At 33.2% G+C, this 25683-nt stretch overlaps 2 protein-coding genes across 2 annotated transcripts; both read right to left on the bottom strand.

The window, feature by feature from the left end:
* Positions 1 to 2264: 2264 nt before the first annotated feature.
* On the bottom strand, positions 2265 to 3550 carry LOC149194364 (uncharacterized). The gene is made up of 3 exons (XM_089407533.1): positions 3138 to 3550; positions 2971 to 3040; positions 2265 to 2887 (listed from the first exon to the last, which is right to left on the bottom strand). Exons 1-3 carry the CDS (start codon positions 3323 to 3325, stop codon positions 2837 to 2839), a joined length of 309 nt encoding a protein of 102 aa, XP_089263659.1. The 5' UTR covers positions 3326 to 3550; the 3' UTR covers positions 2265 to 2836.
* Positions 3551 to 9809: 6259 nt separating this feature from the next.
* LOC149194363 (uncharacterized) lies at positions 9810 to 10902 on the bottom strand. The gene is made up of 3 exons (XM_089407532.1): positions 10683 to 10902; positions 10516 to 10585; positions 9810 to 10432 (listed from the first exon to the last, which is right to left on the bottom strand). Exons 1-3 carry the CDS (start codon positions 10867 to 10869, stop codon positions 10342 to 10344), a joined length of 348 nt encoding a protein of 115 aa, XP_089263658.1. The 5' UTR covers positions 10870 to 10902; the 3' UTR covers positions 9810 to 10341.
* Between the last annotated feature and the right edge of the window lie 14781 nt (positions 10903 to 25683).

The raw sequence follows: 25683 nt of genomic DNA, 5'->3' as shown, positions 1-25683 counted from the left end.
AAATACTTCCTAAGTTTATATAATATATATTTAATTTCAAATAATTTTCTTTTTACCACAATTTATTATCAATAAAATTTTTACTTGTAGCTATTTAAGTCTAAAGATGATACCCAAAGTTTAAAGAGTTTGGAAAAAATGTTATCATTCATATAATTTTATATACTTATTTTTAAGGTCAATCAAGCGAGATACCAAATGTTACATAACATAAATTTTCCAAATAAATTATCGAGAAAAATCTTAAACTAAATTAACTTATTCTTAATTTCTAAAATTATTTTTAACCTAATTTTTTTATTACCATCTAATTTTATATGGAATCACTATTATTTATTTATTGTTCAAGATTTATTATTTCCAAATTTAAAGATAAGTTATATGATGATAAAGAGTTATTTAGAAAAAATAAACTAATGTGTAAAGAAGTGATCAATCCCAATCTTGATAACAAGTGTGTCATGACTAGTGATAAGAAGAAAATAGACATTTCCTAAGCAAGAAGAATTCTCATGACCTTCAAAGTGAAGGTGTTGGTCAAATTCCCAGAATACCTTGGGACAAAAGAGTTTGTGAGCTTTTCCATACTAATACGGTTGAAGATGAAAAGCATATTTTCTCTGGGATTTTGGAAAACTCACTCACATATGTTGAAATTTTAAAAATATTCGCCACATTACTAGCGTTCTGCACATGTTAAATCAACAAAACTATAGCGCTATATTAACCCTTCTCTCCCTTCTTTTCTATCATAAAAATAAAATATAAAGAATCTCCATTAATCTTTTACTTTCTTGGTAGACATTACTCACCATCATTACCATATTCCTTATTTTCCACTAAATACTCTCAAATTTATTAATTTATTTATCTTATTTCAAATCTCTTCTCCCCTAAATATTTTTAAGTTTAATAATTAAAGTGATTTAGATTTTTTAATTCAAATATATATATATATATATATATATATATATATATATATATATATATATATATATATTAAATTTTATATTTTATAAATAAATAATATTAAAATTTCTATGGGCCTCTAGTAGGATTCTTGGCTAAGAGTTAATCTTCCTGGAACTTAGGTGTAATATACCTATTGTGATTAACCCCACGTAAGGTAATTTTAAATTACCAATCAGTTAATCAAACCTGCGTAAAAGTAATTTTAAATTACATATCAGTTACAACTAATTCTTGGCATTGGTTAAATGGATCAGTGAGTACCCTAACTGGGAAGAAAGAAGGTGGATGGAGAATGGTGGGGAGGACAGACAGAGAGAATCGGCAATCTTTTTCCAAGAAGAGGAAAAGTGCAGAAGAAAAGAGGGTTAAGTCTGGTTAGGACCAGATAACCTGGCACGTGAGTGCAAGAGGGTTAAGTCTGGTTAGGACCAGATAACCTGGCACGTGAGTGCACTGTTCCTGTTGAGGGCTGGAGGCCTGCAGGATTGCTCGGGGGGAGAACACCGTCTGAAGGATGGGTCTCATGGCTGGGAGGAGAGCAGAATTAAAGCTCAGGTGACCTTTTTTTGAAAAACCATTCCTGACATTGGTAATCAGGTACGGTTCCAAACTGGTAGTCCCTGATAGAAAACTGAATGTGCATTAAAGTTACAGTGATTTAAGTAGGAAAAGACTGCTGTTCCTAGATACTGTTAGTGTAATGTACCTGTGCAAACTTGAGGAAGAAACTGTCATTTAATGGACAGAGTCGGGAATAGTACCCAGATCAAGTGAAATGGTACAGAGCCTTTAAATAAGTCTGCATATGATTAAGGTAGCCTGAATCTGAGAACTGGTTGCAGGTAACAGTCTCGTCCTAGCTCTATTAACAGAGTTTTTACATTCCAGTGAGTAGGCATTGAAATTAAATCATTACAAAGCAAACCATAAGACTGGTACTTGAGTCTAGATCTGTGAGGGATCTCTAGCTAAAAACGTGGAACTCTGAGTTAAGAAACAATTCCGACTATGGTTGGAAGCAAATCCATAACGAAGAAAATGGAATAGTTAATAACAGATGGAACAGTGGTAGAACATAGACGTTACAATGCATGTAATCGACAAAAGATATGTATATCAGTCCAAGAGCTGGAGTATATGCCTATCAAGAAAAGATATTAACTGTAATGGAAAACCTGTGTAAGCATGCGAAGTTGGTTATTAAACTTATTAAGGCCGAGAGGCTGTGCATGCAAACATAAATATAAACCCTTATATTAAAACAAAAAGACTGTAAAGAATCTGATGGCAGAGATAATAAACTTTACACAAAGGGCCGCCCTGTTCCATAGGGAAAAGTCTAAGCATCCAGACGTTGAACAGACGCCGAGGCGTATCAAGCGATTGGTATTAAAAATCTTAGAACCACCGAGATTGTGAACCAAGAATGGGCAATATAACCCAAATAACACAGAGGCGTAGGCCGCATGTGAACAAACAGTTAATAGCGAAAATACAAACCCATATCTCTAATTGAATAGCGGCAATCAAAAAGAAACATTCCATTAAACCACAGTAAAATGCCCGAGGGCTTAGGGTTTATATGCAGCTGCAAATACGAGCAGTACCAACGGAGAACTGCTAAGCATAAATATAACCATACATTTGAGGAAGGGGGTCAAGCCCCAAAATAATATTACAAGTTCTGTGCTTAAGAACCAAAGACCCAAAATTATGTAACGACACCAAATCTACAGGACGGTCTGAAACCAAACAGTAAAGTATGAATATACATAACAGAACTCGGAGACTGTTCTATAAACTTAAAGTCTCTCAACAGAGGAATCACCGTCGAATGCAGCGAAGGCAGCTGTGAGGGTTTCCCTCAAGGAATACCCGACAGCAGGTGTGAGAGAACCGTGCTGGAAAATAAGGTCTGCACCAAGTCACAGATGGTGGCTCAAGACCGAAACTTAAACCGCTAATAATCAAAACCAAACCCCAAATTCCGAGTCATACCGGTGTAGTGCCGGAGGGAGATTCTGCTGAAGAAAACGCCGTGGACTTGTTGCAGTATAGCAGGTTGCAGCTGCACAAATTCGACAGGGAAAAACATAAGAACCTGTAAGGGATTTTTCATGATAACAATGCATCAAATCGTAACCAAAGACTGTCAACCAAGTTACCTGTGAGGATTTGGTTCTGGGCGGAAAGAAACCTTGGAGTGTTGCAGGCTGGATACACAAGGGTGTTCGGAATCGAGCTGGAGGAGAAACATTGAACCAGGTCCGCAAAGACCGCGGCACCAAATGAGCAAAATGGCGATATGAATCCACTTAATAGTCATAGCAAAACCAGGACAAATTCTAACCATTCGATCACCAAACAAGATCTATACCGTCGAAGTAAGGCGGGAGTCTGTGGTGGTAAGACCAAAGTCTGCAATACCAAAGCATCACGTGGCTGGTGAAACCAGGTCACGCCACCTGGCCGGGAGGAACTGCTGCCTTTATGGTAAGGATGATCTGTCACCGGTACTGCGGCGGGACATCAAGACCACACCATTAACACCGCTGCTTGATAAATATCTCGAATAGAATGTCTTGTGGTAGAGTGGATCCAATACATATGTCATGTTAACTTTGTGCTAAGTATAAATATAAAGACATAGACCTTAGGCAAGTATGCATGCCGCAAAACATTTGTGCATAGGATAAGATTCTTATGCTTATGTACTCGTTTGATGATTGAAAGGAATAGGTAAAATGCATATGTCAGGTTATAGATTACATCATTATGTTTAGGAAGGTTGATATATACCTTTTAAAAAAAAAAAGAATTATGGATATTTGGAAATGTGGAAATGGTCGTGACAAATTGGTATCAGAGCCAAAGGTTGCAATACTGGCGCCTTTGGGAATTGGTAAGTGGAAAGGATATTGAGGTACGCTGACGTACACTACTTTTGGCATGACGGGTGTGATTCATGTTTATAACTTCCTTGAGAAGTAGGTAATAAGTTGTTGCATAACTACATTCATAACGTTGGATTCCTGATGAGGATAAAAGACAATGAAACTTTTGGATTCCTGATGAGGATAAAAGACAATGAAACTTTTGTCGCACTTACAAACAATATTTGAACACTCATTACACTTAAGAACTATATTGAACACTCATTGAGGAAGTGACAACCAACTACCAACTTTTGATTGGCACATATGGCAATAACAGCAATGCATATATTGAACTAGATTGAAATTACAATGAACGAAACTTAATGAGCCAATGCATGAATATAAAATTAGGGGGAACATCCTTGAATGGGATGAAAAATTGTTTTAAAAAGAACATTAGAAGAACCCCTCTAGATATTGAAAACATGCAATGTGTCAAGCAGCGAGACTTGATTTTCATAACTAACTTTTGATTCAGTCTTGTCATGGATGCATGAAGACGATTGGTAGTTGTGTCAAGCAGCGAGACTTGATTTTCATAACTAACTTTTGATTCAGTCTTGTCATGGATGCATGAAGACGATTGGTAGTTGAGATTGGTTGGTATTGTATGACTAACCCATAGAACTTATATACATTAATTGAATTGGACTAAGATTGCTACAATTCGTAAACAAGTAAAGTTGATTGATGTCACATGCATGGAATGTGTGTGTGAAGATTCTTACTCTCTCTGTGCTATAGCTCTAGTTGTTTATGAAAAGAGTCTCTGTGCTATAGCTCTAGTTGTTTAGGAGAAGAGCCTTAATTTTATTCACCATGAGAATGCATGATGAATAGTATATGCTTATGTCCTAATAGTTTTAATGATGATTACCCTCTAATTGACTGAAATCCATTAGCATGGTATGTGCTGATGTTAATCATTACTTGTTGGGAGACAAAAACCATTGGAGCCTCGATTAAATGATGGTTGAATTTATCTCTACTATGGGAATGATGGATTCCTTGTGCATGTTGCATTCCAGTGTGAAGTTAAGGGTAAAGGCATATTCAGTGGGTAACATTTCTAGGACCCATTCATGGTATAATTACATGTGATAATTATTCATAAATAGACTACCTGTGTTAATACCGTTGTCAGTAAACTCTAATTACCTTCCCCAACCATAGATGCTTCCAAAGGAAAAGGAAGCAAGGAGAAGGAAGAAGACCGTGCTGTAGGGACAGACGGAGATGGGAAAAAGAAATCGCTAAGTCTGGTGATGACCAGATAAAGCAAGCTTTGAGTGTTAGAAACTCGCGGAAGACTCTAAGTCTTGGGATGACTAGATAAGCGCTCGATGTGCATATGAGTATTCCTTTGATCATGCTTAAGGAGTTGGAAAATGATAACTATAGAGTATTAATGTTAATGATTTTCATAATGTCTCCTTGAACTCATTATTCTGAGATGGTCACATAGTGCTGTTATGATAGTTGTTGCGTCTAGCATCAAGTGGTAACTCTGGTGCGTGTGTGACACTTAGGAGATTATGCTTCTAATTGCATAAAGTAGAGCCATTGCTTTCGGTAAAGGTGGTTTAACTTGTTAGTTATGCATGTTGATCCGAGGATAAGATAAGTGTCTTGTTCACTTTCTTGAAGAACACATATGAATGTTTTATATGATTTCTTAGTAGAGAAAGTATTTGAATGCGTGCAATAAAAGAATGGTTCTTTATAGATTTTCTTGGTAAAGAAATGGGATAAGGCATGCAGTTAAAGATTGACTGTTTATATGTTTTCTTACGATAATACTTGCAGTAAAAGAATTGGTTATTTTACATGCTTCTTAGTAAAAAGAATAGGTAGTTCCTCCTAGTCGGACTACATGTGAGTCTTGTGAGAGAAATGTTTGTCTCTCGTTGTTTTTCTTGGAATAAAATCCTCGCTAAATGTAGCCAAAGTATCTTATTGAGAGAAGAGGATGAGGCATATAAATGTCCTGAGGACATAGCATGGAAGGTGGTCAAGTTTTCTTGAATTAAAATATGTATCTTTATTGATAAAAGCTTCTTGGAAAATATATGTATATATATATATATATATAAGTTAGTTGCATTATGATTCTAGTTAGTTCTAAGCTCTAGTGAAATGATTATGCATTAAATGCATGAAAAAGTTAGCTACAGATGTGCTTCTAGGCACATAGATATTCATTTCTAACTTTTTTGAAGAAAGAGTATATTATATATATACATAAATATAGTTTTACCCTACACGAGTGTGCATACTTCATGTATGAAGATAAAGGATTTTATGAGAATTCTTGAAAATGGAAATAGAGGTTCTTTCTTTTAAAGACACATTAGAATAGTGTTCATACAAGAACCAAAAAAGTCTTACTTGTTCCGTGAAAGGAACTATGTACATTAAAGTAAAATAATTGTGTTAGGAGAACACATGTTGCATATTGGTAGCTATTTTGACTTTGGAATTATGAGTCTGTGTGTACTTAGAGAAAGTGGTCATGTTAGCTTCCTTGAAATAATAATCTCTTGGAGAGATTGTCGTGTTGGATGAGCTGTGTGGATTGCTTGATTTTGATGCACAAAGGATAAGTAAACCTTGTTTTGTATCTTGATTTTTATGCCGAAAGATAGATATCTTTAATAATTTCTTGAAAGGGAATCTTGAGAAATCCTCACATCGGAAGATAGAGAAATGAGGATTAAAATGACTCCCTTTAAGAAAGAGGTATATGGTTGGTCGTATGAAATGAGGGTGGTCTTCTAGTGAAGGGAATAAGTGTTGCATACATTAAAGAAGGACTTATATGATAAGCAATAGTATGCACAAAGATTAGTCATTGGGACATAAGAGTTATGTTCTTGTATGTTAGAGAAATTATGTTTAATTACACTAACGATGCATGACTAAAGCTAGCCATAGTAAACGTAAGATAATACTCCGTTAATGATGTTTTGAATTGGAACAACAGACTATGGCAAAATTGGAAATGTTGAGGGTATTAACTCAACTGTTGTTGACATTTATACATTAATGAGTATTTGCATATACTTTTATACAAGCTAAGATTGTATGCATGAACACTCTTGGAAATGAAATACGTGTTAACTGATGCATATTTATAACTAACGTTGCTGATGGGATTAAGTAGTGGTAGCTTAATGGCAACAAGAAAACTCATCACATAAATTGGTGCAATGTGAAATGCAATTATAAATGAGAAAGAATGATGTTATATGATATGCATGAATTATGTTATTTGGAAAATTTGCATGCATACAACATGTATGATGGATATGTTTCCATCAATCTTGATGTTGTGGACCCATGTTGGGGTTAAGTGTAAATGCATGGTATACATGCATGTCTGTTGTGCTAATGATAATGTTCATATGGTTCATTATGCATATTACTTTGAGAAAGAGTATTAAAAGAAAAAAATATTCATGCTATGTCTGGTTAGGATCAGATGGCATAAGAGGAAAAGAATTTTCCTGTGTACGCTATGTCTGGTTAGGATCAGATGGCGTTTACTAGCAAGACCAGTGCAATTGCAGTCGAGTAGGACCTGCAAGTGCTTGGGTTGATGGCAATACCTGCCCGGAGGGGTTGACGGTACTTGTCTGCCAGAGAGTTGAGTTGATGGCAGCTACCTGCCCGGAAGGGTTGATGGTACTTGTCTGCCCAGATCTCCTCTCCCTAGAATTCTTGAGCTGGTTGGCCAGTGGGATTCTATGTTAGACCTGGTAAGGTCTCTATCAAAGAAACTATCTGGATGTGAAAATGACTCGATTTGGTTGTGAGAACCAGTTCCCATGGGTTGGGAATTCCTTAGTCCAGTGTGAACTCATGGCTAAAGGAATTAACTAATCAGCTATATGTTATGTTAAAAATGAATTTTACATATAGTTGTGTAAAATATGTTATGCACATTTAATAAGAGATGAGCCTAGTGCTCGATAAAGAATAAATGGAAATTTTAATTCCTTTATTGTGTTAATAATGTGGTGAACATCTTAGTGGGAGCTAAGACAGTTCTTGCTTGATGAAATGATTGACTGTTTGATGATTAGAGAGCTAGGTGCTCTTCTGGTACTTCTTGAAGTACTTTACGGATGTCTTTAGTAAGAATTCGTTCAGTGTGCACGTGAGCAGTGATTTATCATTTGATGTTCAGCATTAGTGCTCTTTAAGTACTTGTAAAAGTACTGTGATTTAGAAAGCATCTAACATTGCACAATTGATTGCTAGTCACAGTGTCTCATTTGACTCAAAATATAGTGACTAATGTGGTTGAATTTGTTAGTCATACATTGCAGGAACTACTTACCATGGAAGGTTGAAGAATTGTCCAACCTCTATTAACAGGCTTACATGAAAGTATTCATGACTTTCAAGCATAAGATGGTAAGTTATGGTAAGTTGACACAGAGAATTGTTTATTATGAATAAACAAGGGCCAGGTGGTGGCGAGTGGAAGTTGCATATTTTTGCAATTACGAATGATTATGACTATTGATGCTTATAACTAATGATATTTCTTAAGACTATATCATTACTATTTTGTTGTCGTCTTTCCTTGGAATGAAATCATTGATTTCAAAGAGAAAGGATCACAATTTGTGTGGATTAGATGGTAATACCACGAGTAAAATATCAAGTTCCAACGAAAGATGAACACCGAGGACGGTGTTCCTGTTAAGGGGGGGAGTATGTAATATACCTATTGTGATTAACCCCACGTAAGGTAATTTTAAATTACCAATCAGTTAATCAAACCTGCGTAAAAGTAATTTTAAATTACATATCAGTTACAACTAATTCTTGGCATGGGTTAAATGGATCAGTGAGTACCCTAACTGGAAGAAAGAAGAAGGTGGATGGAGAATGGTGGGGAGGACAGACAGAGAGAATCGGCAATCTTTTTCCAAGAAGAGGAAAAGTGCAGAAGAAAAGAGGGTTAAGTCTGGTTAGGACCAGATAACCTGGCACGTGAGTGCAAGAGGGTTAAGTCTGGTTAGGACCAGATAACCTGGCACGTGAGTGCACTGTTCCTGTTGAGGGCTGGAGGCCTGCAGGATTGCTCGGGGGGAGAACACCGTCTGAAGGATGGGTCTCATGGCTGGGAGGAGAGCAGAATTAAAGCTCAGGTGACCTTTTTTTTTAAAAAACCATTCCTGACATCGGTAATCAGGTACGGTTCCAAACTGGTAGTCCCTGATAGAAAACTGAATGTGCATTAAAGTTACAGTGATTTAAGTAGGAAAAGACTGTTGTTCCTAGATACTGTTAGTGTAATGTACCTGTGCAAACTTGAGGAAGAAACTGTCATTTAATGGACAGAGTCGGGAATAGTACCCAGATCAAGTGAAATGGTACAGAGCCTTTAAATAAGTCTGCATATGATTAAGGTAGCCTGAATCTGAGAACTGGTTGCAGGTAACAGTCTCGTCCTAGCTCTATTAACAGAGTTTTTACATTCCAGTGAGTAGGCATTGAAATTAAATCATTACAAAGCAAACCATAAGACTGGTACTTGAGTCTAGATCTGTGAGGGATCTCTAGCTAAAAACGTGGAACTCTGAGTTAAGAAACAATTCCGACTATGGTTGGAAGCAAATCCATAACGAAGAAAATGGAATAGTTAATAACAGATGGAACAGTGGTAGAACATAGACGTTACAATGCATGTAATCGACAAAAGATATGTATATCAGTCCAAGAGCTGGAGTATATGCCTATCAAGAAAAGATATTAACTGTAATGGAAAACCTGTGTAAGCATGCGAAGTTGGTTATTAAACTTATTAAGGCCGAGAGGCTGTGCATGCAAACATAAATATAAACCCTTATATTAAAACAAAAAGACTGTAAAGAATCTGATGGCAGAGATAATAAACTTTACACAAAGGGCCGCCCTGTTCCATAGGGAAAAGTCTAAGCATCCAGACGTTGAACAGACGCCGAGGCGTATCAAGCGATTGGTATTAAAAATCTTAGAACCACCGAGATTGTGAACCAAGAATGGGCAATATAACCCAAATAACACAGAGGCGTAGGCCGCATGTGAACAAACAGTTAATAGCGAAAATACAAACCCATATCTCTAATTGAATAGCGGCAATCAAAAAGAAACATTCCATTAAACCACAGTAAAATGCCCGAGGGCTTAGGGTTTATATGCAGCTGCAAATACGAGCAGTACCAACGGAGAACTGCTAAGCATAAATATAACCATACATTTGAGGAAGGGGGTCAAGCCCCAAAATAATATTACAAGTTCTGTGCTTAAGAACCAAAGACCCAAAATTATGTAACGACACCAAATCTACAGGACGGTCTGAAACCAAACAGTAAAGTATGAATATACATAACAGAACTCGGAGACTGTTCTATAAACTTAAAGTCTCTCAACAGAGGAATCACCGTCGAATGCAGCGAAGGCAGCTGTGAGGGTTTCCCTCAAGGAATACCCGACAGCAGGTGTGAGAGAACCGTGCTGGAAAATAAGGTCTGCACCAAGTCACAGATGGTGGCTCAAGACCGAAACTTAAACCGCTAATAATCAAAACCAAACCCCAAATTCCGAGTCATACCGGTGTAGTGCCGGAGGGAGATTCTGCTGAAGAAAACGCCGTGGACTTGTTGCAGTATAGCAGGTTGCAGCTGCACAAATTCGACAGGGAAAAACATAAGAACCTGTAAGGGATTTTTCATGATAACAATGCATCAAATCGTAACCAAGGACTGTCAACCAAGTTACCTGTGAGGATTTGGTTCTGGGCGGAAAGAAACCTTGGAGTGTTGCAGGCTGGAGACACAAGGGTATTCGGAATCGAGCTGAGGAGAAACATTGAACCAGGTCCGCAAAGACCGCGGCACCAAATGAGCAAAATGGCGATATGAATCCACTTAATAGTCATAGCAAAACCAGGACAAATTCTAACCATTCGATCACCAAACAAGATCTGTACCGTCGAAGTAAGGCGGGAGTCTGTGGCGGTAAGACCAAAGTCTGCAATACCAAAGCATCACGTGGCTGGTGAAACCAGGTCACGCCACCTGGCCGGGAGGAACTGCTGCCTTTATGGTAAGGATGATCTGTCACCGGTACTGCAGCGGGACATCAAGACCACACCATTAACACCGCTGCTTGATAAATATCTCGAATAGAATGTCTTGTGGTAGAGTGGATCCAATACATATGTCATGTTAACTTTGTGCTAAGTATAAATATAAAGACATAGACCTTAGGCAAGTATGCATGCCGCAAAACATTTGTGCATAGGATAAGATTCTTATGCTTATGTACTCGTTTGATGATTGAAAGGAATAGGTAAAATGCATATGTCAGGTTATAGATTTACATCATTATGTTTAGGAAGGTTGATATATACCTTTTAAAAAAAAAAAGAATTATGGATATTTGGAAATGTGGAAATGGTCGTGACATTAGGGAAACACTGAATGAGCCAAGACCTAGAGGCATCTCACAAACGTGTTCTTAAGAACCATAAGCACCTTATTACTATGTGGTTTTCCTTGAATAACGGTGATGAGTTAGTGTGGAGGAGATTACTTGTCCTCGTGCTGGTTTGACAACTAAGTTAAGTGTAGTCTAACAAGACAGAGGAGTTACCGAGAAAGTTATGGAAATTCCGGTCATATTTAGAGAAAATCCGGCAAGGATTTTTGTAAATCCAAGTTATTGTTGTTAAACTTAAAATTTTAGGTGTCCTACACATTTTTGATGGTTCTCAATCCATTTCCAACATTGTAAATCCAAGTTATTGTTGTTAAACTTAAAATTTTAGGTGTCCTACACGTTTGTGATGGTTCTCAATCCATTTCCAACATCAACAACTCGATTCAAAGACTACCTCTACAAGATTTTTTGAAATTTTTTTGGCGAGATTCTCATCACTTTTGACCACCCCCACAATTATTCTGCTTCCTTAGAAGCTTTCTCACCATATAAAAAACAATAATACCTCAAATCCAACTCACTTTTATTATTATTTCAAAAAATATTATTAAAAGAATAATTTTATTGTGGAGACTCTCGCCCGTTTTTAACAACCCAGGCAATTAACCATATAAAAAACAATAATACCTCAAATCCAACTCACTTTTATTATTATTTCAAAAAATATTATTAAAAAAATAATTTTATTGCCAAGATTCCACCCACTTTTGACCACTCAGTTAATTCACCATATAAAAAGCAATAATACCTCAAATCCAACTCAGTTCTTACTATTATTTCAAAAATATTATTAAAAAAATAATTTTATTGCCGAGATTCTGGCAAGTTTTGACCATCCACCCAATTCACCATATAAAAAAAATAATACCTGAAATCCAACTCACTTTTATTATTATTTCAAAAAATATTATTAAAAAAATAAAATAGAGAGACCCACATGAACACCCCAAACTACCGTTAACACAACACCTCACAAGGTTTAAATTTTGAAAGAATGGAAGTTGTAATTGAACATGGTCAAATTTAGCATGTGATCGGTTATTTTATTTATTCAATAATGTAATAATGGTTTACCTTGGTTTACCTTATTTAATATAGGCCAAATTTAACCATGTGCAATCTAGAATGTCCCCCTTAGGTTATAAAGCCTGGAAGCTTCGTGTGAAGACATTTCCAAGCTCCTGTTAGTTTGAGAAATTCTGAGTGCAACTCATAGGTTGGCTATGCTTCAAGGTTGAGTTTGAAGTTGGAATTAATGGTGTGCAAGGGCAGTCTAGTCAAAGCTGAAATTCTTCAACAAGGGGGAAGTACCCAACAAATGGGCAGTATTACTGGACATGCTCGGTGCATCCATTTCTGTCAATGCTAATGGCGAAGATAGTTCACTCTTCCTCCATCCACGAGACTGCTACAGCCTCCAAAAATCTAGTAATCTTCAAAATATTCTAATCTTCTTTTGTTTCAGACAAATTTCGTTTATTTTCTTTCTATGCCCTATATTGGGGTTGTCAATCATGTAGCTTCTTTCTAACCCACTAATATTCTTTTGAGCCCTAGTTAGGCCAAATGAATTGTGATTTTTCAGCTTTAGAAACTAACTCTAGACCAGTGACATAGGAATTTGGAAAGAAGAGATGGGATAACCTTCCCCACCAAGTTTCACTAACCCACTACTATTCTTTTGAGCCCTAGTTAGGCCAAATGAATTGTGATTTTTCAGTGTTAGAAACTAACTCTAGACGAGTGACATAGGAATTTGGAAAGAAGAGATGAGATAACCTTCCCCACCCAGTTTCACTTTTTGACAGACCCCTTGATCTATATAAGGGTAAAAAATGCATGCTTGAAAATATTAGGGAAAGACAGAGAGATCCCTTCTGTCAAGTGGGCCTATATCATATGAAACTATGACTAAGGTTGATCTTATGCTTATTCCCCTAATGTGTCATGTTTATGTTCTTTTAAGTTGGGAGAGAAAATATTAGGGAAAGAAGGAGAGATCCCTTCTGTCAAGTGAGCCTATATCATATGAATCTATGACTAAGGTTGATCTTATGCTTATTCCCCTACTGTGTCATGTTTATGTTCTTTTTATTCTAATTGTTATGCAAATATTGTAGAAAGTACTAAATAATATTCATTTGATTTTTACACTACAATCGTTTTTCTGTAGTTTTACTTCTTAAAATAAGGAATTAGTCTCTCTCGCTTTCTCCGGCAGAACGAGATGCCTTGCCTGTAGCAGGTTTCCAACAACATCTAAACAGGGTATTTCATATATTGATCAATACCTTGAGCATATCCAATACCCGGTGAAGAGCCAGCCACATCAGTGGCATATCCACCAGCGGAGCATTCTCTAAGTTTAAGGTAGCTCTCTTGTTATCGGCTTTCTTTCAATCAGTCAACTAGAACTATCCGTAAAAGTTTTTTATATTGATCCAAACCCTACAAATAATATAAATGTTTTATGAGCGAAGTATGGAGAATACAAGTTTTTTATATTAATGCAAACCCCAGAAATAATCTAAATGTTTTATGAGCCGAAGTATGGAGAATAACTTGGTTGAGTTATTCTCATATGAAATATTTCTCTCATACGAGATCTCAACCCAGCTGAGAGCGAGTGGAGCGAAGCAACTGTAGCTCCTGAAAAGGTTAAACTGTCCACACTATGGAGGGTATGATCATAACTGAGAGCGCAAGGGAAATTAAATGCATAACGACTAAGAGTTTTTTTCGTTGGAATTAAACACCAACAATAATAATTATTTTTTCCTGATGCAAATTTATATGACGTTTTTTTTTCTGGAATGACATATCAATATTATGAGGTATTTCTATAATGACATCATTAATGTTATAATGGAAACTGAAATGTTTTTACATTTTCTTTACAGAAGCATATCTGAAGTATTAGTTTGTTAGGGTTCTACGTAAGTGGGAAATTGATTGCACTGCGTAAGTGGAAAATTGATTGATCCTACTAAATATTCAATTCGCTTGTGTTGCGTTGCCTGCGTTCAGTTGAATCAAACTTACATCTTTGTCTTGGAAGTTGATGGGTCTGCGAGCGAGAATCGCTTGAATTCTAATGTCACAGCGGCCTGTTATCTCCTAAGTCTGTGATCATTGGTATTCTCGGAATTTTATACCATAAAAACAACTATGAGTTAGAAAACATCATGGGTTTTATTAGATAAAGTAACACCATGCATTAGAAAACATCACGAGTTAAGATTAATCGGGAGAAAAAGATGGTGTATGGCCTAAATACAATGTCTTTATTTTTAATAATGTGAAGTTGAGACTTGTGTGACTAAATTTTTCGGAAAATTCTTGATTAATACAATACAATAATAAATACGAGAAGATATTCAAATAATTAATCTATTAAGATGGTATTCATAAATTAACACACATGTGAAACAATGTATTGGATCTGATTACTTGCAGTTATTTCAACCTTTTCAAGTAAATATTCTTAAAATAAAACACACATCGTGATGATATTGAATGAAAACATTTTTCAAATAATTCTTATCAGCTGATTACATTGTCTCCCTTCTTCATCACCAACTAATTACTAACAAACAATGACATACACATAAACACAGAATCGACTCAAAACAATAATTACCATCCAAATCCAAACACATAAACACAGAATCCACTTAAAACATTTAAACACACACGTACAAACCATTCAAGGAAAGTAACACACGCTAGATTAAATAAGAGAATGATGTGGTCATGTCAAGCAAAGAAAATATAATATAATTTCAAAATATGAAGTTTATCTCAAACATATACCTAATAATGATAATTTAAAAATGTGACATTGTTGCACTCAACTCGAACTAGCCTAGATTCATCTAACTCTTATCTATCATGCACAATCCCTTTGGGTGCAAGCGTGTCTTAAATTATACACTCCAAAAGAAAGGTTTGCACCGAGATGGATTTGATCCCTATCCGTGCATGATATATCTAAAGTTAGATGGATCTAGGTTGGTTTATTTATAGACTTATATCCACCTTAACTCTCGATCTACCAAGGGTAAAGAGGGATCAAAACTCTTGTGGTGCAAACTTGTTTTGGAGTGAAAAGGGATTTGATCTCTCTCTATGCTTATATATGGAGTTAATATGGATGTAGGATGGTATGCTATAAATTTCACATCTCTCTATATAAATGTATTCTCATTTTTAATTTTATTAAAACCTAGATATAATCTCTATGGAATATCCACATAATATTTTTAATAATAATCAACATAAATATTTTATATATATCTCAAGAGTAATTATAATTTTTTTTCTCTTATGTTTAATTAAAAATGTTATAAAATAATATTAAAATAAAATGTTTATAAAATATTAGGCTTGTGAAATTATTTATGGTTATTGTGCATGTGATATCTAAAATCCATGGTTTTGCAACAAAGCCTATTTACAAGTCAATGATATTCTCTAGTAAAGGAAGGAGAGGTTACAATTCATGTTTAATAATCTTGTTATATTGCAAGTATTAAGTGTTTTGTCCTTATTGAATATGGTTACAAAATCATTGTTATTCCTTGCCAATGTAGGACTCTATTTGACCATTACTTGTTTAACATAGAGCAATGCAACTTATAATGTTCATCTTTGAAAAAAAATATTTAGTTTTGAATAGTATTAGGAAACTAATTTTCAAACATTTGATTGGACATAATTTGAAGTTCTTATTGTACACTTTTCATAATGTAATAGAATGTGAATAATTGTATCACATATTTTATTCCATAATTTATGGATATCATTCCAATATTCAAGCATGATTTTTACATATTTGTGTAAGTGGTTTTTAATCCAAAGATAAAATTTTTAAAAGGGACTCATAGTTAGGTAAATAGCATATTTACCATTTGTTACTTCCCACCACAATTTAGGTAAGCCTTTATATAAAATGTGGATCGAGATAAGATGTAAATAAATATACTTATCATGCCAAGATTCATAAAGGCAAATATTTTATTGGTCATATTCACATTATAAATTAATATGCTTTAAAATTATTAGGTTTCGTTGAGAATATTGTGATTTATTATTTATTATTTAATTTTAATTTCCTTATGCATATGTTTTTTCATTACTATATGTAATAGAAAGATGTTGTAAATTCCCATCCTATAAACATTTTGACTCGGTCATTTTTTTTTGTAAGTTGGACATTGGTGAGGCTACATCATGGTCATTTCCAAAAATAACACCCAAATAGGGTGGGTAACTGAATAGTGACTTACCATGAGTCCTTCAATAGCCCAACCGCAATCACTATCTATGAAGGACCTCATGAGCTTTGACTGAGTCAAATTACATAAAAATAAAAATAAGAATAAAAATGAAATAGAATAAAAAAATAAAATTAATACTTATAATTATTAGTTAAAACATTTTGATTAATAAAATTATACGAAAATAAAAATAGAAAAAAAAATGATCTTTCTAAGAATTTGGTAGATCCGGAAGATATAATGTGAGTTTTTGAAAATATGTTACTTGCTTATTTATTTAGATCCCACTTTTTTAATAGTTTCACCACTCATCATCAAAAACTCAAACATGATAATACCTCAATAAAAACACACACAACATATTTACATAAACTAACATTAACCATATTCATGTTTTATCATAAAATTTAAATAATAAAACAAAATAAGTCAAGCTTAGTCATATTATTAAAATAAAAACAAAACATAATTATGTTGAATTATATGGAAAATTATCATTCTTAAATTATGGAAGTTTATAATAATTTTATTGTCCATTAATTTAAATAAAATAAAATACATGAGCTTCTTTCAAACAGAGCAATTGTTTAGTCACATTAAAAAACAAAAAAAAAAAACAAAACATAATTACCTTGAACTATATGGAAAATTATCATTCTTAAATTATGGTTGGTTATAATGATGTTATTGTCCATTCATTTAAAATAAATAAAATATATAGAGCTTCTTTTACATGGAAAATTTATTTTATGCATATTTTAAAAATAATATTATTGTAATATTAAATTAACATGGTATTAAATTAAAGTTTTTTTTTTGTTAATGGGGAAAATATTTTTTCTCAATTAAATAAAAATCAACATAAAAATATTTTCTACTATTATATTATTAAAAATTAAATTTAGATAGAAATAACAACTATTTTTCCTAATAATCTAAAATAATTCCAATTCACAGCTATAAAATTATTTAGTTTTTATTTTAATAATATTTTTTTACTATTTTAAAATAAAAAATATATTTTTAACAACTATAAAGTTAATTATATATTATTATAAATTAATTAATTTTAAAAGTTCGTATATTCATTATTATAAATTAATTAATTTTAAAAGTTCGTATATTCATTTCCCTTTATTTATGGGTAACTTTTTCGTTATTCGTTTTATTTTAAGATAATTTAAGAGATATATATTTTTTTTATTTATTATTTTAAATTAATCTCTAAATTTATTATTTAGTTTAATTATAATTTATTTAAATACTTCCTAAGTTTATATAATATATATTTAATTTCAAATAATTTTCTTTTTACCACAATTTATTATCAATAAAATTTTTACTTGTAGCGATTTAAGTCTAAAGATGATACCCAAAGTTTAAAGAGTTTGGGAAAAAATGTTATAATTCATATAATTTTATATACTTATTTTTAAGGTCAATCAAGCGAGATACCAAATGTTACATAACATAAATTGTCCAAATAAATTATCCAAAAAATCTTAAACTAAATTAACTTATTCTTAATTTCTAAAATTATTTTTAACCTAATTTTTTTATTACCATCTAATTTTATATGGAATCACTATTATTTATTTATTGTTCAAGATTTATTATTTCCAAATTTAAAGATACGTTATATGATGATAAAGAGTTATTTAGAAAAAATAAACTAATGTGTAAATAAGTGATCAATCCCAATCTTGATAACAAGTGTGTCATGACTAGTGATAAGAAGAAAATAGACATTTCCTAAGCAAGAAGAATTCTCATGACCTTCAAAGTGAAGGTGTTGGTCAAATTCCCAGAATACCTTGGGACAAAAGAGTTTGTGAGCTTTTCCATACTAAGACGGTTGAAGATGAAAAGTATATTTTCTCTAGGATTTTGGAAAACTCACTCACATATGTTGAAATTTTAAAAATATTTGCCACATTACTAGCATTCTGCACATGTTAAATCAACAAAACTATAGCGCTATATTAACCCTTCTCTCCCTTCTTTTCTATCATAAAAATAAAATATTAAAGAATCTCCATTAATCTTTTACTTTCTTGGTAGACATTACTCACCATCATTACCATATTCCTTATTTTCCACTAAATACTCTCAAATTTATTAATTTATTTATTTTATTTCAAATCTTTTCTCCCCTAAATATTTTTAAGTTTAATAATTAAACTGATTTAGATTTTTTAATTCAAACCAATTTTCCATATATATATATATATATATATTAAATTTTATATTTTATAAATAAATAATATTAAAATTTCTATGGGCCTCTAGTAGGATTCTTCGCTAAGAGTTAATCTTCCTGGAACTTAGGGAAACACTCAATGACCCAAGGCCTAGAGGCATCTCACAAACGTGCTCTTAAGAACCATACACACCTTATTACTATGTGGTTTTCCTTGAATAACGGTGATGAGTTAGTGTGGAGGAGATTACTCGTCCTCGTGCTAGTTTGACAACTAAGTTAAGTGTAGTCTAACAAGACAGAGGAGTTACCGAGAAAGTTATGGAAATTCCAGTCATATTTAGAGAAAATCCGGCAAGGATTTTTGTAAATCCAAGTTATTGTTGTTAAACTTAAAATTTTAGGTGTCCTACATGTTTTTGATGGCTCTCAATCCATTTCCAACATTGTAAATCCAAGTTATTGTTGTTAAACTTAAAATTTTAGGTGTCCTACACGTTTTTTATGGTTCTCAATCCATTTCCAACATCAACAACTCGATTCAAAGACTACCTCTACAAGATTTTTTGAAAATTTTTTGGCGAGATTCTCATCGGTTTTGACCACCCCCACAATTATTCTGCTTCTTTAGAAGCTTTCTCACCATATAAAAAACAATAATACCTCAAATCCAACTCACTTTTATTATTATTTCAAAAAATATTATTAAAAGAATAATTTTATTGTGGAGACTCTCGCCGCTTTTAACAACCCAGGCAATTCACCATATAAAAAACAATAATACCTCAAATCCAACTCACTTTTATTATTATTTCAAAAAATATTATTAAAAAATTAAAATAGAGAGACCCACATGAACACCCCCAAACTACCGTTACCACAACACCTCACAAGGTTTAAATTTCGAAAGAATGGAAGTTGTAATTAAACATGGTCAAATTTAGCATGTGATCGGTTATTTTATTTATTCAATAATGTAATAATGGTTTACCTTATTTAATATAGGCCAAATTTGACCATGTGCAATCTAGAATGTCCCCCTTAGGTTATAAACCCTGGAAGCTTAGTGTAATTTACATTATCTCACGAAGACATTTCCAAGCTCATGTTAGTTTGAGAAATTCTGAGTGCAACTCATAGGTTGGCTATGCTTCAAGGTTGAGTTTGAAGTTGGAATTAATGGTGAAAGGGCAGTCTAGTCAAAGCTGAAATTCTTCAACAAGGGGGAAGTACCCAACAAATGGGCAGTATTACTGGACATGCTCGGTGCATCCATTTCTGTCAATGCTAATGGCGAAGATAGTTCACTCTTCCTCCATCTTCAACAAGGGGGAAGTACCCAACAAATGGGCATTATTACTGGACATGCTCCGTGCATCCATTTCTGTCAATGCTAATGGCGAAGATAGTTCACTCTTCCTCCATCCCTCCAAAAATCTAGTAATCTTCAAAATATTCTAATCTTCTTTTGTTTAAGACAAATTTCGTTTATTTTCTTTCTATGCCCTATATTGAGGTTGTCAATCATGTAGCTTGTTTCTAACCCACTACTATTCTTATGAGCCCTAGTTAGGCCAAATGAATTGTGATTTTTCAGCTTTAGAAACTAACTCTAGGCCAGTGACATAGGAATTTGGAAAGAAGAGATGGGATAACCTTCCCCACCAAGTTTCACTAACCCACTACTATTCTTCTGAGCCCTAGTTAGGCCAAATGAATTGTGATTTTTCAGGGTTAGAAACTAACTCTAGACGAGTGACATAGGAATTTGGAAAGAAGAGATGGGATAACCTTCCCCACTTTCTGACAGACCCCTTGATCTATATAAGGGTAAAAAAAGCATGCTTGAAAATATTAGGGAAAGACGGAGAGATCCCTTTGTCAAGTGGGCCTATATCATATGAAACTATGCCTAAGGTTGATCTTATGCTTATTCCCCTAATGTGTCATGTTTATGTTCTTTTAAGTTGGGAGAGAAAATATTAGGGAAAGACAGGGAGATCCCTTCTGTCAAGTGGGCCTATATCATATGAAACTATGACTAAGGTTGATCTTATGCTTATTCCCCTACTGTGTCATGTTTATGTTCTTTTTATTCTAATTGTTATGCAAATATTGTAGAAACTACTGAATACTATTCATTTGATTTTTACACTACAATCTTTTTTCTGTAGTTTTACTTCTTCTTAAAATAAGGGATTAGTCTCTCTCGCTTTCTCCGGCAGAACGAGATGCCTTGCCTGTAGTAGGTTTCCAACAACATCTAAACAGGGTATTTCATATATTGATCAATACCTTGAGAATATCCAATACCCGGTGAAGAGCCAGCCACATCAGCGGCATATCCACCAGCGGAGCATTCTCTAAGTTTAAGGTATCTCTCTTGTTATTGGCTTTCTTTCAATCAGTCAACTAGAACTATCCGTAAATTTTTTTTATATTAATCCAAACCCTAGAATAATATAAATTGTTTATGAGCGAAGTATGGAGAATACAAGTTTTTTATATTAATGCAAACCCCAGAAATAATCTAAATGTTTTATGAGCCGAAGTATGGGGAATAAATTGGTTGAGTTATTCTCATATGAAATATTTCTCTCATACGAGATCTCAAGCCAGCTGGGAGCGAGTGGAGCGAAGCAACTGTAGCTCCTGAAAAGGTTAAACTGTCCACACTATGGAGGGTATGATCATAACTGAGAGCGCAAGGGAAATTCAATGCATAACGACTAAGAGTTTTTTTCCTTGGAATTAAACACCAACAATAATAATTATTTTTTCCTGATGCAAATTTATATGAGGTATTTTTCTGGAATGACATATCAATATTATGAGGTATTTCTATAATGACATCATTAATGTTATAATGGAAACTGAAATGTTTTTACATTTTCTTTACAGAAGCATATCTGAAGTATTAGTTTGTTAGGGTTCTACGTAAGTGGGAAATTGATTGCACTGCCTAAGTGGAAAATTGATTGATCCTCCTAGATATTCAATTGGCTTGTGTTGCGTTGCCTGCGTTCAGTTGAATCAAACTTACATCTTTGTCTTGGAAGTTGATGGCTCTGCGAGCAAGAATCGCTTGAATTCTAATGTCACAGCGTCCTGTTATCTCCTAAGTCTGTGATCATTGGTATTCTCGGAATTTTATACCATAAGAACAACTATGAGTTAGAAAACATCATGGGTTTTATTAGATAAGGTAACACCATGCATTAGAAAACATCACGAGTTAAGAATAATCGGGAGAAAAAGATTGTGGGAGAAAAAGATTGTGTATGGCCTAAATACAATGTCTTTATTTTTAATAATGTGAAGTTGAGAGTTGTGTGACTAAATTTTTCGGAAAATTCTTGATTAATACAATACAATAGTAAATACTAGAAGATATTCAAATAATTAATCTATTAAGATGGTATTCATAAATTAACACACATGTGAAACAATGTATTGGATCTGATTACTTGCAGGTATTTCAAGCTTTTCAAGTAAATTATGAGAAATGATATTCTTAAAATAAAACACACATCGTGACATTGAATGAAAACGTTTTTCAAATAATTCTTATCAGCTGATGGAGATTGTAAAAAATAATCAATTTATTAATAGCAGGTACGAATATCATTCACTCGCCTTCCCAACTCAGGAGGTTTAATAAACTTCATAGTTCGAGTTTTGAGATTCTTCACTGCTGAAATGTTGAGATACTTGTAACATCATCTTCTTTTGAATGAGATCATATTGGTTATTGTTATTTTCAAAACCAAAATCAGTGTGGAATCCATTATCAATGTAGAATCTATTAAACCATACTCAACGAACACACTGATTATTTACCGTGAAAATGTTGTGCCTCCTCTCATCATATGCAAATCCTTTATTTTGAGACGAGACTACCTCCTTTCTCATCTCGAAACAATTTGAAATATTCTTGCTGAGCTTTGTGAGACATTCTCCTTTCACAAAACTGCTAATATTGATGTTGTGGGAATCACGAGCTCTCTTACAAATATAAATGATGATATCCTGTAATTTTGTAATGTGATATTCATGGGAAAAGATCTGGAAAAATATTCTGTGGTCTTCAAGTCTCACTGAATCTCTCCTTACAAATTACAAACATTAACATCCCAAACATTAACCATCCGAGCAAATGAACTTGGAAAGGAGAGATTTTAATGAAAGTTGAAAACAACAAAATATTTTTCCAAACCTTTTCCTGTGAATCTCACATTACAAAATCATAGGATATCATCATTTCCGTTTATTAAGAGAGCTTGTGATTCCCACAACATCAATATTAGTAACATTATGACACGAGAATGACTTGCAAAGCGTAGCAAGAATGCATCAAATTGTTCTGAAATCAGAAAGGAGGTACTAGTCTCTCAAAATAAGATATTTGCATATGATGAGAGGACACGACATTTTCACGACAAATTATGGGGTATTTGTTGAGTGTGGTCTAGCAAATTTTATATTTATGTTGGATTCCACATTGATTTTGGCTTTGGAAATAACAATAACCAATGATGTTACAAGTCTGGACATTTCAGCATTGAAGAATCTTTAAACTCCAACCATGAAGTTTCTTAACGGTGCAGAGTTGGGGAAGGCCAGTGAAGCATATTGGTACCTACTAGTAACAAATTGATTATTTTGACAAATCTCCACCAACTCATAAGAATTATTTGAAAAACATTTCCTATTCAATGTTTCCATGTGTGTTTTATTTTATGAATATCATCTCTCACACTTACTCGAAAAGCTTGAAATACCAACAAGCGTTATGAATTAATCAGATCCAATACATTGTTTCACATGTGTGTTTTAATTTATGAATACCATATTAATATATTAATTATTTGTATATCTTCTCATATTTACTATTGTATTGTATTAATCAAAATTTCCAAAAAAACCATACAACATCTCTTTTCTCCCCGTATTCTTAAGTTGTGATGTTTTCTAAGTCATGGTATTATCTCTTCTAATATAACACATGATGTTTTCTAACTCATAGTTGTTCTTATGGCATAAAATTCCGAGAATACCAATGATCACAGTTTATTGTTAGAAAAAGTTTAATAGGTACAGATATTCTTCACTAGCCTTCCCCAACTCTGGAGCTTTAATAAACTTCAAGATTCGAGTTTTGAGATTCTTCTGAGATGTTGAGATACCTGTAACATCGTTTACTTCTAAATCAGAGCATATTGGTTATTGTTATTTCCAAAACCAAAATCAATGTGGAATCTAGCATCAATGTAGAACCTACTAGACCATACTCAACAAACAAACTGATTATTTGCCGTGAAAATGTTGTGTGTCCTCTTTTCATATGCAAATCCTTTATTTCGAGACATGAGTACCTCCTTTCTAATTTCGGAACAATTTGACGCCTTCTTGCTGAGCGTCGCAGACATTGTCCTGTCTCGAAATATGTTACTTGCTTATCTATTTAGATAAACATTTTTAATTTTATTAAAACTTACATATAATCTCTATGGAATATCCACATAATATTTTTAATAATAATCAACATAAATTTTTTATATATATCTCAAGAGTAATTATAATTTTTTTCTCTTATGTTTAATTAAAAATGTTATAAAATAATATTAAAATAAAATGTTTATAAAATATTAGGCTTGTGAAATTGTTTATGGTTATTGTGCATGTGATATCTAAAAGCCATGGTATTGTAACAAAGCCTATTTATAAGTCAAGGATATTCTCTAGTAAAGGAGAGGTTACAATTCATGTTTAATAATCTTGTTATATTGCACGTATTAAGTGTTTCCTCCTTATTAATTAAATTTAAATATGGTTACAAAATCATTGTTAGTCCTTGCCAAGGTAGGACTCTATTTGACCATTACTTGTTTAACATTGAGCAATGCAACTTATAATGTTCATCTTTGAAAAAAAATATTTATTTCTGAATAGTATTAAGAAACTAATTTTCAAACATTTGATTGGACATAATTTGAAGGTCTTATTGTAGGCTTTGCATAATGTAATGGAATGTGAATAATTGTATCACATATTTTATTCCATACTTTATGGATATCATTCCAATATTCAAGCATGATTTTTATATATTTGTGTAAGTGATTTTTAATCCAAAGATAAAATTCTTAAAAGGGGCTCATAGTTAGGTAAATAGCATATGTACCATTTGTTACTTCCCACCACAATTTAGGTAAGCCTTTATATAAAATGTGGATCGAGATAAGATGTAAATAAATATACTTATCATGCCAAGATTCATAAAGGCAAATATTTTATTGGTCATATTCACATTATAAATTAATATGCTTTAAAATTATTAGGTTTCGTTGAGAATATTGTGATTTATTATTTATTATTTAATTTTAATTTCCTTATGCATATGTTTTTTCATTACTATGTATAATAGAAAGATGTTGTAAATTCCCATCCTATAAACATTTTGACTCAGTCATTTTTTTTTGTAAGTTGGACATTGGTGAGGCTACATCATCCTCATTTCCAAAAATAACACCCAAATAGGGTGGGGAACTGAATAGTGACTTACCATGAGTCCTTCAATAGCCCACAATCACTATCTATGAAGGACCTCATGAACTTTGACTGAGTCAAATTACATAAAAATAAAAATAAGAATAAAAATGAAATAGAATAAAAAAATAAAATTAATACTTATAATTATTAGTTAAAACATTTTGATTAATAAAATTATACGAAAATAAAAATAGAAAAAAAATGATCTTTCTAAGAATTTGGTAGATCCCGAAGATATAATGTGAGTTTT

Source organism: Pinus tabuliformis, chromosome 2_2 (assembly GCF_031772625.1).
Source record: "Pinus tabuliformis cultivar Carrire ecotype Pingquan chromosome 2_2, CPIR1, whole genome shotgun sequence".
NCBI lineage: Eukaryota > Viridiplantae > Streptophyta > Pinopsida > Pinales > Pinaceae > Pinus > Pinus tabuliformis.
The sequence above is the reverse complement of the archived record's forward strand: the minus strand, read 5'-3'. Positions and strand labels throughout refer to the sequence as shown.

Coding starts and splice junctions, on each gene's coding strand:
- LOC149194363 (XM_089407532.1), bottom strand. CDS start 10,869: ATGGTTAGAATTTGTCCTGGTTTTGCTATGACTATTAAGTGGATTCAT. Junction 10,586..10,682: donor CCAGAACCAAATCCTCACAG/GTAACTTGGTTG, acceptor GAATTTGTGCAG/CTGCAACCTGCTATACTGCA. Junction 10,433..10,515: donor CTCCCTCCGGCACTACACCG/GTATGACTCGGA, acceptor GACTTGGTGCAG/ACCTTATTTTCCAGCACGGT.
- LOC149194364 (XM_089407533.1), bottom strand. CDS start 3,325: ATGGTTAGAATTTGTCCTGGTTTTGCTATGACTATTAAGTGGATTCAT. Junction 3,041..3,137: donor CCAGAACCAAATCCTCACAG/GTAACTTGGTTG, acceptor GAATTTGTGCAG/CTGCAACCTGCTATACTGCA. Junction 2,888..2,970: donor CTCCCTCCGGCACTACACCG/GTATGACTCGGA, acceptor GACTTGGTGCAG/ACCTTATTTTCCAGCACGGT.